The 14859-nt window shown below is 43.9% G+C and overlaps 1 protein-coding gene across 1 annotated transcript in view; it reads left to right on the top strand.

Moving 5' to 3' along the window:
- LOC139412182 (copine-7-like) overlaps positions 1 to 12221 on the top strand; it is a 37491-nt gene extending 25270 nt beyond the window's left edge. The window contains exons 11-15 of the mRNA XM_071158999.1: positions 4588 to 4642; positions 5855 to 5906; positions 6230 to 6363; positions 10375 to 10611; positions 11452 to 12221. Of these exons, the coding sequence (XP_071015100.1) occupies positions 4588 to 4642; positions 5855 to 5906; positions 6230 to 6363; positions 10375 to 10611; positions 11452 to 11625 (652 nt within the window). The 3' untranslated portion in view covers positions 11626 to 12221. The remainder of the gene's footprint in view (positions 1 to 4587; positions 4643 to 5854; positions 5907 to 6229; positions 6364 to 10374; positions 10612 to 11451) is intronic.
- Positions 12222 to 14859: the final 2638 nt, after the last annotated feature.

Raw genomic sequence — 14859 nt, forward strand, 5'->3', positions numbered from 1 at the left:
GTGATATCCTATTCTGTCTCAGCCTGGCAAAGACTGCCTGTGCCTGGCGGAGCGGCCAGATCCCCCTCCACGGCTGGCAAGGGATCATTACCCCGATCCAGAGGAGAGGACACCCAGCCTGGCGCAGTGGCACAGCAGGATTAGCAGAGGCAGGGAGGGACAGTAGCAGGATGGGCAGAGACAGGGGTAGAGAGGGACAGAGGGCAGAGGGCAGAGGAGAGGTAACAGCAGAGCCATAGGTAGAAGTGGAGAGATGGCAGAAGAAGGGTGCACAGGGCTCTTAAGGGTTTGGGGAGATAATGGTTTCAATGGCTGGGGAGAGTTGGAGAGACAGTCTGTATTTTTTAATTTGTGTGTGTTGTCACATGACTTTCCTTATACTGTATTTGTTAAGGATATGTCATTGACTGGTTATTATATTATTGTTACACTCCTCATTTATAAATGACTAATTCAATATTTATTCAATATACACCAGGGCTATCGGAGACAGTCTTGTCAGACACTGGTTAATTAGAAACAAATTATTTCAAATTGGGTCTATTTTAGAGGAAAGATCCTCTTGTCTGTCGGCACAGAGCCAAATGAGGATTTACACTGTGAGTCATGCCAGTGTTGGCTCCTCCTCTTGAATGTGTGGAGAACGTTGGCTGCCTAATTAAAGAAAGCAAGAGATAACTCTAGAACAGCAGAAGACCTGTTGGAGAGACACAAACTCTAGCTACCTGGAAAAGAGATGTGTAGGTAGCTAACTCAGTTTGGTGTTGGGTGTCACAAACATGCCTTTAGGTGTTGCGCCTACGTTACATATTGTGGGTTATCTCCTCCCACGCCAGGCTGTTATTCAGGTGCACAACGTGGGCATGCAGGCCTCTTGTGGTGAACATCAGGTGATGTTTGATCACTTTTACACAGTAGGAGCTGGATTAGGAGCCGGGCACCTTTTGCTCTGAGTGGGAAGTGGCTGGTTCTCCTACTGAGAGGGGAACAGGGCTCAGTGAAGACACCCGCCTGCAAGATCCGCTCTCACACCATGTCACGTGGAAGTGAAAAAGAGGTGCCAACATGGAGCCCACACATTGGTGCCATCCTCATGAACAGGCCTGTGAACAGCCTCACATTTGGCTCTCCCACTCTTCTTATTGGTGTCACGTTGAAATATGGCTGTCTACCGGGGTGGTAGTCCTCCACAGCATAGCAGTCTGTGAGCCATAATTAGTTCTCTACTTGGGACTTATCACTTAGTACAGCCATGTGCTGCTTAAGAAAAGACGCAGAGGTGGACTACTACTCCACACACACTGAACCAACCTGAAGGTTGTGATGTTTAATCCAGGCTCAATTGGAAAAAGGCATAAGAATCCTAAAACGTTGAGCACAATCAAAGAGAATATGTATACCACTACACAGAAAGGCCACTTCCCAGAGAATGTCTATTTTATCTGGGGGAACCATAGTCAGACTTGAAAGCCAGTTTCTTTCACTCTCGGGAACTTGTGGCACCTCTACATTTTCTCAAACACCAGGTTCTATTCCCACAATGTATTAAACTGACTGATAGAACAGAGAAGCACCAAGCATCAGAACTAAGTAGCAGTAGCTCCAGTGGAAGTATTTGTACAGCCTCTTCTCTTGATACTACAGGAGCTCTGGAACATATTGACTGCATTTGCGTCAGAGGAGAAAGGTAAGATAAATCGCTGAGGAAACTTTGAGAAGTTGTTTCAGGTCGATCTCGCCGTTATGTTAAAATTATAAGTCGGATGTATTGTAATGAGCTTTCTGTTTGGACAAAACACCACCGACTAGATAGAATAGAAAGATACAAGACAAACAACAACAGCAGTATGTCAAAGATAGCTATTGAAGGCAGCGATATCAGACATCAGTGGTTGAGTAGTTTGAATTGTATTATAGAACTTGAAACTGGCTTTGCCACCGCCGAGCAGAGAGTATGTTGTAGGCCCATTTCTCATTTGCCCGTTGTGATGGATCTCCCTTGCATTACAGACAATAATTAACAAAACTATCCGTCCAATTTGACCCTGCATGCAGTTTATTCACTCATTTGTCATGATTTGCTGTCAGAGAAAATGTGTTTTCGGCACGTTGTGTTGCAGCCAATTTTGTTCTCGTACACCTCCATTGCTCCTGCAGGTTATTCCTGTCCTTTCTCCTGGATAGCGCTGTCCTGTGGGATTCATTAAACGCAGGATTAGCCATTGACAGAATCTGCTTAAATCTCCCCACGGAGGGTGGAGGGAGAGAGGAGGTCCACTTTCCCCTCTTTCTTCATCTGAGGATTAAGGAGTTGAGGATTAAGGAGATTAAGGACCAAAGTGTTGATGGAGGGAACAAAAAGAGAGCATTTCTATAACTCGACTGGGGGCAGAGAGAGAAATCATGTCTTCTGCTTTCCTTCATTGATCCAAGATGTTTTACCAGCTCTCTTTTCCCTGGGTTGATAGAAAGGGAAGGGGATACCTAGTCAGTTGTACAATTGAATGCATTCAACTGAAATGTGTCTTCCGCATTTAAACCAACCCCTCTGAATCAGAGAGATGGGGCCTTGAGTTTCTGTGCTTAGAGGGCAGTCTGAGCATCTTCCTCTAATGGACAGAACGGAGTCTGTGTGTCTGTGCGTGTGTCTGTGCGTGTGTCTGTGCGTGTGTCTGTGCATGTGTCTGTGCCTGTGTCGGTGTGTGTGTCTGTGTGTGTGTGTGTGTGTCTGTGCGTCTGTCTGTGCCTGTGTCTTTGTCGGTGTGTGTGTCTGTGTCGGTGCGGGTGTCGGTGCGTGTGTCTGTGCGTGTGTCTGTGCGTGTGTCTGTGCGTGTGTCTGTGTCGGTGTCTGTGTCGGTGCCTGTGTCGGTGCCTGTGTCTGTTTTGTGCGTGTGTCTGTGCGTGTCTGTGCGTGTGTCTGTGTGTGTGTCTGTGCCTGTGCCTGTGCCTGTGTCTGTGTCTGTGTCTGTGTCTGTGTCTGTGTCTGTGTCTGTGTCTGTGTCTGTGTGTGTGTGTGAGTCTGTGTCTGTGTCTGTGTCTGTGTCTGTGTCTGTGTGTGTGTCTGTGTCTGTGCGTGTGTCTGTGAGTGCCCTCATGTATTACTAGGCCTGCTAGAGCAAAGGACCATGGTTTTGGGGATGACGTTCCACATGTGTTGTACTATACATCCACCAAGCCCAATTTGATTTGAAAAAATGAATATATTTTTGATTGGCTTGCTTGTTAGATGCTCCCCTGTCAGTCTTTAGAGAGAAAAGAATGAGCAGCTGTAAGCAAACTGTGAATATCGGGGATGGCAGCAACCTTTGTGCATTTGGAAACCAGTTGCCTTTGTAGTGGCCTTGGTTGTTCGGACAGCTTCTCTCTTTCTCATGAGAGAGCGGCATCCTGAGAGAGTATACCATCTCCTGAGACAGAGGAAGCCCAATTGAAGATTACTATGTTTAGCACAGAGATGATCATTCTTAATTCCCAAGGGTGGATGATGAGACCAGAAGGGTTTTATCATCTGTTTTTCCATTAACGTATCACGTATCAATCAGCCAGAGATGGGATATTAAAGTTTAGAGTCCTTTAGTTGTCTCTAATGAGGGCTTTACAGGCAAATCTTCAATTGAATGCTTATTACTTCCTGCTTTAGTGTTCCCAGCCCATGTCACCACTCTCTCCCCTTCCTGCTGCAGTAAATAAATTAAAACAGCTCCTTTCAAATGCTGATGACTGAAACCAAGATGTTATTATGGAGATGTTCATTCAGATTGCCACGGTGCTCGAGACTCCACTTTTTTTCTGCATGAAAGCAATGTCCTGATAGCAGAGATAAAATCATGTATTTAGGCAGTACTACTAATGTGATGGAAAAGAAGCTAGCACAGCCCAGCACACATGGATTGGAGAGTGATAGATACACACATTCCCTGTCAGAGAGAGAGAGAGCTGTAACTCACTAATCATTCCATCTCATATTTGAATCCTTTCTTCAACCCTCTCTTTCTGCCGTTTGCACTAAGACGACTCGTGTTTTGTTTCTTGTCTCGGCTCGCATACTGCTCAGTGAGCCCCACAGCTCACCGTGTGATCACTAGGAACAGTGGGTTAACTGCCTGTTCAAGGGCAGAACAACAAATTTGTACCTTGTCAGCTTGGGGGTTGAACTTGCAACCTTCCAGTTACTAGTCCAACGCTCTAACCACTAGGCTACCCTGCCGCCCCAATATGGCAGAGCATATAGTAGTACTGCATCAGCTCAGCATATTAGAATGATATCGATAATGATGTGGGGAATACAGCAATTGTGACCGCACAATTACCACTTGTTGGCGGGGAGTAACATAATCTCACCCCATAGGTGCAAACTGACAGCTGGAACAAAGAAGCAAATCTTACATTGCCATTTGAGTGTCCTAACTGGTTAAATTGTAAACAAGTCTTAAAAGGAGGGATTTGCAGTGTAGTTTTTTTCTGTGTGAAAGAGATAAATTACAGTAATGTTCTCAACAAGTATCTTCCATTTGATCAGTGACCGTGTAACCCTACTGTAACAGCGACAACAGTATTATTTTATGATTGATTTACTTTACATTTTAGTGACAAAAGATTTTCCGCCTTGGGATTTGGTGCCAGAATTCCACCCAATTATGAGGTGAGTATTATCTTGTTTAGTTGTTATAATATTTCCCCACACTGTTTATTTTCCCTCCATCCTCTCCCCTCTTGGTATTTGCCCATGCCCTGAGTCTATATATTGAACGGGCTGATTGCCCTATATCCTGACACCATTCATCACTCTGTCAAAATCTCACATTTCAAATTCATAATTGAGTTTATTTTTATTCACAAGCCCCTTCTCTGGAAATACCAACCTGTCCCCGAGAAAATAACATGTTCTGAGGAATTAGAATAATGGCAAGCATGGCTCCTTGGTGTTGATGGCCACTTGTCAGAAGGTTTCAGGAGCGAGACAGGGGCGTTGTTTTAGCAGATTTGGCATGGAGAACAGAGATCTGGCTGTTGTTTTAACTAGCACCCTGGGGAGAGGGTTTGAAGTGCCATGCGCACACACACACACACACACACACACACACACACACACACACACACACACACACACACACACACACACACACACACACACACACACACACACACACACACACAACGCTTTCAGAGACGCACACACACACATCACTTTCAGACACACAGATTGCTTCCAGAGATGGAGAATCACAGGCACACTGAAGTACTGGCAGGTCAACAGATCGAGAAAAGATCAAATAAGGCTATCAGACTCTGCTTCTGTTCTGTGCTGTGCATTAGCTTATAAATAGTCTTATCTACTGTAAGTTCTGTAATTATGGCTTAATGACATCTGTCTTCTCAAAGGTACATACACTGGACCAAAAAGATGGTTGTTTTGATTGGATAGAAAAATGGCACGTCTGAAAACTTTCTGAACCCCAGGCTGCTAAAATGCTATAAAACCAAATCTGTCAATTCTGTATTGTTGCTGTCACTTAGAATAGTCCAAGAGCCCAAAGCTGTTGTATTTACCCAAAATAGTAAAAGTTCTCAAAAGGCTGTGTGGCTGTGGCTTTGTTCAGTAAGATAACTGGACCATTTTGTATCAGGAACAGGGTCATTCTCATACTCAAAGTAAGCTTTATGTGGACTTATGGTCCTATATTTTCATTTATTCCACCGCTACTCCAGACATTCAAATGATCGTAAAATGTGGACTGAAATAAATGAGTGTCCTTGAAGACCCCAGTTGTATTTCGAATGAGGCATAGGGATTTTGTCTACACTCATTTCCAGTACAACAGTGTCTGACCTTGTTTTATTTCCCAACAAACAGGTGTCCCATGACTTTGCCATCAATTTCAACCCAGAGGACGATGAATGTGAAGGTAACAGAGATGAAGCCTCCTCTGGGTACCTTATACTTCTGAACATCTCAGCAGCTCTGCCCGACCCTCCATCAATCTAAATCCGCTGACATTTTACAATGGAAAATGTGCATACTGGATAGCATGTGGAGCTTGAGAGTGCTTTCCCCGCTCTCAGAATCCACCTTTAATGGACACAGAGCACTACAAATGTACATTTCCAGTAATACTTTGTCCCTTAGTTATTTTACTCCAGCCCACCTGTCTCCCTCCTTTCCTTCCTCAATGTGCCACTTTAAGGCGTGTACCCACAGTAGAACGCCTGTGTTTGTGTGTGTAATCAGAGATTCAGGGGGTGGTGGAGGCCTACCAGAACTGCCTGCCTAAGATCCAGCTGTATGGTCCCACCAACGTCTCTCCCATCATCAGCAGGATAGCCAAGCTGTCAGCAGGAGAGGAGACCATCAAAGATGCTTCAGTAAGTGTCCCTTTACTGCTGTAATGGAGTGCTGTACAGTACAGGCCTGCATGATATGGAGAAAAGTAAAAATGTCCATAACTGATATCCCACCCATTGAGCCTCCTTGGATGAGCTGTCCCAGGCTCAGCTCAGCTTTTACACAATTAATACCAGTCAGCCAATACAGACCATGTAGGTGTATGGTTGTGAAAAACATGATAGTGATGTCATTCACTATTAAATGTTTTTGTCTAATTAAGTGACAATGCCCGAGAAGCCGTGTTTGGAGGATATTGGCACGGGTGTTAGTCTCGGGCCTGCAAACGGTGCCAATATATCCGCCAAACACCGTGTTTGAGGGAATTATCACTTTTATGCAATGGGATACCAGCAATTTCAAATAATGAGACATATTTCCATTAAACATGTTAATTTATTCATACTATTTCGTCCTTCCACAAGATAGTCCCGACACAAATCTAGGATTGCTACCCAAGCCGGCTGGCTCAGTTGCTGGAGACACGACCCAGTCTTTATTCTATAGACATTTGTTCTAAATGTTCTGTTGTCATGCTGACTGTGGCAACGTTCTTATCCCCTTATTGCTAGCTAGCCAACTTGGGCTAACAGTCACAAACAGTGCAGCCAGAATGACAAAAGTAGCTGCATTTGTTTATTTAAACTGTTTTCTAGTGACATTTGGATACAGCCATACCAATGAGCGATTTCGCCTGGCATAGAACATTTGCTCTCTCACCAGTACACTGTTTGGAAGAGCTAGCCAATGACACAGCTAGCACAATTACTTCAAACTGAAGCTGGAAAGAGAAATGTAAACGATGTACGCTGAGAGTCGGGAAGCAAGTTCAGAGAGTGAATACATTTAATAAATGACAATACAGCGCACCGACATGGAACAGGAACAATGACAACTGGGGAAGAAAGCGAAGGGAGTGACATATGTAGGGCAGGTAATCAGGGAGGTGATGGAGTCCAGGTGAGTGTCATTATGCGCAGATGCGCATAACGCTGGTGACAGGTGTGCGCCATAACGAGCACCCTGGTAACCACAGACAGCAAGGTTTATACAAATCTCTGCTGTTGAAAACCAAATACTAGTCTAAAAGAAATGGGAGATAATGTCTAGATGCTTTTTACAGTGGAGATTAAGTTTATAAATTGTCTGGCTGGGCTGATGAGACAGCACAGTGAGATGGAACAGTAAATAGGCATTTCCCAGCTTTAGCCGGTGGTAACTTGTGAAATAGACACCGGCAGGAACTCGATTTTAACCAATCAGCATCCAGGATTAGACCAACCCATTGTATAAATCTGTTATAATTTATTGATGTTCTGCAAAAGCACCTTTAATATCTCCATGAAACGTGGTAAGGATTGAGTTAACAAGAATGCTCAAGGCCTTTAATATCAATGTGTTCCTACATTAGTTAGCCCTCTGGCTATTCCCATTACATTTGAAACACTTTTTCATCATTCTGTCCGTTTCTTCTCCTTCGTCCTTGTACTGATCTATTATTCAATCATCCCTTCTTCTTCTGATCAGTAAATGAGAACAAAGGATCAACAAAGGATCAATGCAAAAATAATTCAGGACATGAGTTAAAACTGCAGCCGGGGCACTTTAATGCCAAAGGACTCATGGGGCATCTGAGAGGAGAATACATAGGAATATGATGATAGTTTTGGGACACTGTAAAGTCCATGGAGAATAGGAGCACCTCCTCCCAGCTGCCCACTGCACTGAGGATAGGAGACACTGTCACCACCGATAAATCTACGATAATCGACTATGTCAATAAGCATTTTTCTATGGCTGGCCATGCTTTCCACCTGGCTACCATTACCCCGGCCAACATCTCAACACCCACTGCAGCAACTTGCCCAAGACCCCCCCCCCCCCCCCACGCTTCTCCTTCACCCAAATCCAGACAGCTGATGTTCTGAAAGAGCTGCAAAATCTGGATCCCTACAAATCAGCTGGGGTAGACAATCTGCAACCTCTGTTACTAACCTATTCAACCTCTCTTTTGTATCATCTGAGATCCCCAAAGATTGGAAAGCTGCCATGGTCATCCCCCTCTTCAAAGGGGGAGACACTCTAGACCCAAACTGTTACAGGCCTATATCTATCCTGCCCTGCCTTTCTAAAATATTTGAAAGCCAAGTTAATAAACAGATCACTGAACATTTAGAAACCCATCGTACCTTCTCCACTATCCAATCTGGTTTCCAAGCTGGTCAGAGGTGCACCTCAGACACGCTCATGGTCCTAAACGATATAAGACAGTACTGTGCAGTCGTCTTCATCGACCTGCATTTTTATCGTCAGACTCAATAGCCTTGGCTTCTCAAATGACTGCCTCACCTGGTTCACCAACTACTTCTCAGATAGAGTTCAGTGTGTCAAATCGGAGGGCATGTTGTCTGTCTCTACTGGGGTGCCACAGGGTTCAATTCTCGGGCCAACTCTTTTCTCTGTATATATCAATGATGTCGCTCTTGTTGCTGGTGATTCTCTGATCCACCTCTACACAGACGACACCATTCTGCATACACCTGGCCCTTCTTTGGACACTGTGCTAACAAACCTTCAAACAAGCTTTTAAACCTTCAACTGCTTTTAAATGCTAGTAAAACTAAGTGCATGCTCTTCAACCGATTGCTGCCCGCACCCTCCCGCCTGACTAGCATCACTACTCTGTACGGTTCTGACTTAGAATATGTGGACAATTACAAATACCTAGGTGTCTGGTTAGACTGTAAACTCTCCTTCCAGACTCACATTAAGCATCTCCAAAATAAAATCTAGAATCGGCTTCCTATTTTGCAACAAAGCCTCCTCCACTCATGCTGCCAAACATACCCTCGTAAACTGACTATCCTACCGATCCTTGACTTCGGCAATGTAATTTACAAAATAGCCCCCAACACTCTACTCAGCAAACTGGATGCAGTCTATCACAGTGCCATCCATTTTGTCACCAAAGCCCCATATACTACCCACCATTGCGACCTGTATGCTCTCGTTGTCTGGCCCGCACTACATATTCTTTGCCAAACCCACTGGCTCCAGGTCATCTATAAGTATTTGCTAGGTGAAGCCCCGCCTTATCTCAACTCACTGGTCACCATAGCAACACCCACCCGTAGCACGCGCTCCAGCAGGTATATTTCACTGGTCATCCCCAAAGGCAACACTTACTTTGCCCACCTTTCCTTCCAGTTCTCTGCTGCCAGTGACTGGAACGAATTGCAAAAATCACTGAAGCTGGAGTCTTATATCTCCCTCTCTAACTTTAAGTATCAGCTGTCAGAGCAGCTTACCGATCACTGTACCTGTACACAGCCAATCTGTAAATAGCACACCCAACTTTCTCATCCCCATATTATTACTTACCCTCTTGCTCTTTTGCACCCCAGTATCTCTACTTGCACATCATCATCTGCACATCTATCACTCCAGTGTTAATGCTAAATTGTAATTATTTCACCTCTATTGCCTATTTATTGCCTATCTCCCTACTCTTCTACATTTTCACACACTGTACATAGATTTTTTATATATTTTTTTCTATTGTGTTATTGACCCTACGTTTGTTTGTTTGTAACTCTGTGTTGTTGTTTTTGTCACACTGCTTTGCTTTATCTTGGCCAGGTCGCAGTTGTAAATGAGAACATGTTCTCAACTGGCCTACCTGGTTAAATAAAGGTGAAATAAAAAATACAAATAAATAAAAAATACACTTATAGACCTCATATGTAAAATTCTTAGGCAAATGTAGGATATCTGTAGATGTTGAGGATTTTCTCATTCGTATTGATATCCTGCAGGGAGAGAGAGAGGTATTGATGGGACTAGAGATGAATGCATCATTACTTTTCTCAGTGGGAGCAGTCAGATTTCAGAGGATGACGTGTTACACACAGACAAACCAAGGGCACTGAAGTGTGTGGTGACAAAAGGTCAACAGGCAACCGCAACCCTCTCCTCTTTCCTCTCACCTCCAGCGTTACCACATCCTGCTGATCCTCACAGACGGCGTGGTGACAGACATGGCAGACACACGCGAGGCCATCGTGCGTGCCTCCTACCAGCCCCTGTCCATCATCATCGTTGGCGTGGGCAATGCAGACTTCACAGACATGCAGATCCTGGACGGGGATGACGGGGTGCTGCGCTCACCCAAAGGAGAGCCCGTCCTCAGGGACATTGTGCAGTTTGTGCCCTTCAGAGACTTCAAAACGGTCAGTATTCCCTTCCTTCCCTTCCTTATTCTGTACCTCCATCCTTCCCTACCTCCCTCTATTATGCTATGCCGCAGTCATATTCCAACCAAGCCAAAAGAACAGAGAGCTGTGGGTCTCCAAGTTCTCAGAAACTGCAGTACTTTTTATAATAGCGATGCTGGCGGCCATTAAGTCTCCCAGTGTGACCTCCAAAGCCCCTTCAGTAATAGCATTACCCTCCAATGGGGCTTTGAAGACATGCTAACAGCCAGGCAGCCTCTCCTCTGCTGGCCTTGCCAGTGCTACAGATGGAGGAGCTTCAGAAAACCCTCCTAAAAAAATTATTTTTCGTCACCAGGAAAGAAAATCCATTAATTTAGAAAAGTAATGATGAAAAATGCAAAAATGCCTTGATGTGATTTGTCTGTGTGCTCCCCAAAGCCCTCTTTCCTTTTGACCGCTGCCCAAACAACGGAAAACACAAAGCCCTCTTTCCTTTTGACCGCTGCCCAAACAACGGAAAACACAAAGCCCTCTTTCCTTTTGACCGCTGCCCAAACAACGGAAAACACAAAGCCCTCTTTCCTTTTGACCGCTGCCCAAACAACGGAAAACACAAAGCCCTCTTTCCTTTTGACCGCTGCCCAAACAACGGAAAACACAAAGCCCTCTTTCCTTTTGACCGCTGCCCAAACAACGGAAAACACAAAGCCCTCTTTCCATTCTTCCTTTGTTAGGTTAAAAAACAATTTGCCCAGAGTTTCATTGGATTTAGGTGCCACTGAAAATGATTGCTTTAACCCTTTGGGGTCTTGTGCCAGAACTGTCCAGACTAAAGCTGTGTTCTATTTTTCACAGGCCTCGCCTGCTGCCTTGGCCAAATGTGTCCTGGCGGAGGTGCCCAACCAGGTGGTGGAGTACTACAGTCACAAGGCCATCTGCCCCATGCCGCCCGTCCCATCATGTGACTCTCCCACCTCCCTTGCCAACACCCCTACAGAATCACTACCAGCAGTGGGGACCACGGCCTGACCACATCTCAGTCCAGAGAGAGAGAGGGTGCAGATCGCTGCTCTGGACCAAGAACCATGGTCATTAATATTAGTGTTGTTATCATTCCTTTTTCATTCGTACAGTGTTCACACACAGACTGGAACAGAAACCTTTGGATTGTTTTCTCTCTCCGTTCGGATCATGTCCCTCTGTCTGGCTGTGCATCCATCTGCCTGTTCAGCATGATGCTGGAGGATGCATGCAGGTGAATCCCTCCCAAAGTTGATCAACTATGGTCACAGGCTCTCTGTCCCCTTCTGCCCTGATACTGGCATCTTGGCCCTCAGCTGATTTTTTTATGACTTTCAAGGCTCTCCAAGGCTTCAGTCTGCTTCTCTTCTGTGTCCATTTTGCTCTGCTGTGTCTCTCTGTCTTACTGCCCATCACTGGTATTGTCTGAAGAGCCTGTCAACTGAAGGATTGAGGGAGGGGGAATCTAAACATATCAAACCACATGAGTCTTTCAATTATGAGGAAAGAGATTTAGGTGACACTTTCTTTTACTTTTCCTAAATGATGCCTGCACAGAAAAGGTAGTCATATACAGTACGGGTCAAAAATTTGGACACACCTGCTCATTCAAGGGTTTTTCATTATTTTTACTATTTTCTACATTGTAGAATAATAGCAAAGACATCAAAACTTTGAAATAACACATGGAATCATGAAATAACCAAAAAAGTGTTAAAAAAATAAAATCAAAATATATTTAATATGTTATATTGTTCAAAGTAGCCACCCTTTGCCTTGATGATAGCTTAGCACACTCTTGGCATTATCTCAACCAGCTTCATGAGGTAGTCACCTGGAATGCATTTCAATTAACAGGTGTGCCTTTCTTTCCTTCTTAATGCGTTTGAGTCAATAAGTTGTGTTGTGACAAGGTAGGGGGGTATACAGAAGATAGCCCTATTTGGTAAAATACCAAGTCCATATTATTACAAGAACAACTCAAGTAATCAAATAGAAATGACATTCCATCATTACTTTAAGACATGAAGGTCAGTCAATCTGGTAAAATTGCAGTCGCAAAAACCATCAAGAGTTAACTGCACTTCAGATTGTAGCCCAAATAAATGCTTCACACAGAGTTCAAGTAACAGACATCTCAAAAACCACTGTTCAGAGGAGACGGTGTAAACCAGGACTTCATGGTCGAATTGCTGTAAAGAAACCACTACAACAGGACACCAATAAGAAGAAGAGACTTGCTTGGGCCAAGAAACACTAGCTATGGACATCAGAATCTGGCATTTGAGATTTTTGGTTCCAACCGCTCTGTATTTGTGAGAAGCAGAGTAGGTGAACCGATGATCTCTGCATGTGTGGTTCCCACCATGAAGCATGGAGGAGGAGGTGTAATGGTGTGGGGGTGCTTTGCTGGTGACACTGGCAGTGAATTATTTAGTATTCAAGGCACACTTAACCAGCATGGCGACCACAGCATTCTGCAGCGATACGCCATCCTATCTGTGTTGCGCTTAGGGGGACTATCATTTGTTTTTCAACAGGAGAATGACCCAAAACACACCTCCAGGTTGTGTAAGGGCTATTTGACAAAGGAGAGTGATGGAGTGCTGCATCAGATGACCTGGCCCCCACAATCACCCGACCTCAACCTAATTGAGATGGTTTGGGATGAGTTGGACTGCAGAGTCAAGGCAAAAGCAGCCAACAAGTGCTCAGCATGTGTGGAAACTCCTTCAAAAGCATTCCTCGTGACAGTAAAGCTGTCATCAAGGCAAAGGGTGGCTACTTTGAAGAATCTACAATCTATTTTGATTTGTTTAATACTTTTTGGGTTACTACATGATTCCATATGTGTTATTTCATAGTTTTGATGAAAAACCCTTGAATGAGTAGGTGTGTCCAAATTTGACGGGTACTGTACAAGCCAACTTGACATTTTGTAACATGACTCACACTAATATTACGTTACAGTACAACGTTTTAAAGCTTAGTGATTTATTACAGATTAAGCAATGTGACTACACACATGTTATGTCAATCTCAGGTTTATAGTGACCTTATGCAGGCATGATGGCAGAGCATTCAAATGAAATGTTACAGAAGTGTATACATGATAAAGACGTCAACAAATACAAACAAATATATGTACAGTGTAAATTAATGATAAAGTTCGACATCAAGATAAATCAGATCTTTATCAACTGTTATGCCCATTACCTCCATATGAAGCATACCTTAGGGATTTATCTTTTTCTCAACCTGACCTATCTGGAGCCTTAGCCAGTTACTTTTCTTAACTGAATTAACAAGGAAAATTTTAAATGGGGCTCTTCGTGGTGTTTGTGTCACAAGGCTGTGAACGATATTGTAGGTCTTTCAAAAACGAAATCTTATTCCAATGCGATAACCCTGCCATCGCTCATGTGAAAGACCTCACTGCACTGTCTAGTAAAGAATCTAAATACGGTGGAATTGATATGATTTCTATTGTTTGACGAGTGCAAATGTCACAGGAGTACACTGACATTAATGAGAAACCAGAGAGTGGGATCATGGCCTTGTATTCACATTGACTTGTTTGGATGAGATGCTGCTGACTTATGGTAAGCAGCTTTACATGCACATCCCTCCATGATTAATATGTCCCGTAACCATTATTTTCCCCTTTTAGGAACTATTTTGTTCTCTCTGTTGACACTTTGACTTGTTGATTGTATAAATCATGGGTAAGAAGTCTTGCACGTAGTTCCATAAACTTCTTCTGCTAAAAATTCTACTGACGTAGTTTAGGTGCATCAAGTATCTACGTCAGATATGATGCAAACAGAGGTAACCTGAATCACTGAAATCGTATTATTTTGTCTGCCCATATTTTTTACATACACTAAGAATAACACCTAAAAACAGGTTGCATTCAGTATAAAGATTGCAAATGTTTGCTCATAATGGAGAAATACGAGGAAGGTTACATCACAGTTGTCTGGGATATTGTAAAACTGGCTCTAATGCTTATCAATACCTTTCTCTGGACAGTGACAACCACATGTAGGCTGGAATTCAGTTGAACCCGCCATAGATGGTCAATTAGCATAATATGGGTTTTTAGATTTTGATGCCAGTCCGTGCCATTGCCTCTGTCTCCTTTCTCCCTCAATGCTTGCATCTCTCCCAGATGGCCCATGTGCTCTTATGTACATAACTGTGGCTAAACTCCCCCGGTACAGTGCTCCTGTGTGCTGTGGT

Source organism: Oncorhynchus clarkii, chromosome 6 (genome assembly GCF_045791955.1).
Source record: "Oncorhynchus clarkii lewisi isolate Uvic-CL-2024 chromosome 6, UVic_Ocla_1.0, whole genome shotgun sequence".
NCBI lineage: Eukaryota > Metazoa > Chordata > Actinopteri > Salmoniformes > Salmonidae > Oncorhynchus > Oncorhynchus clarkii.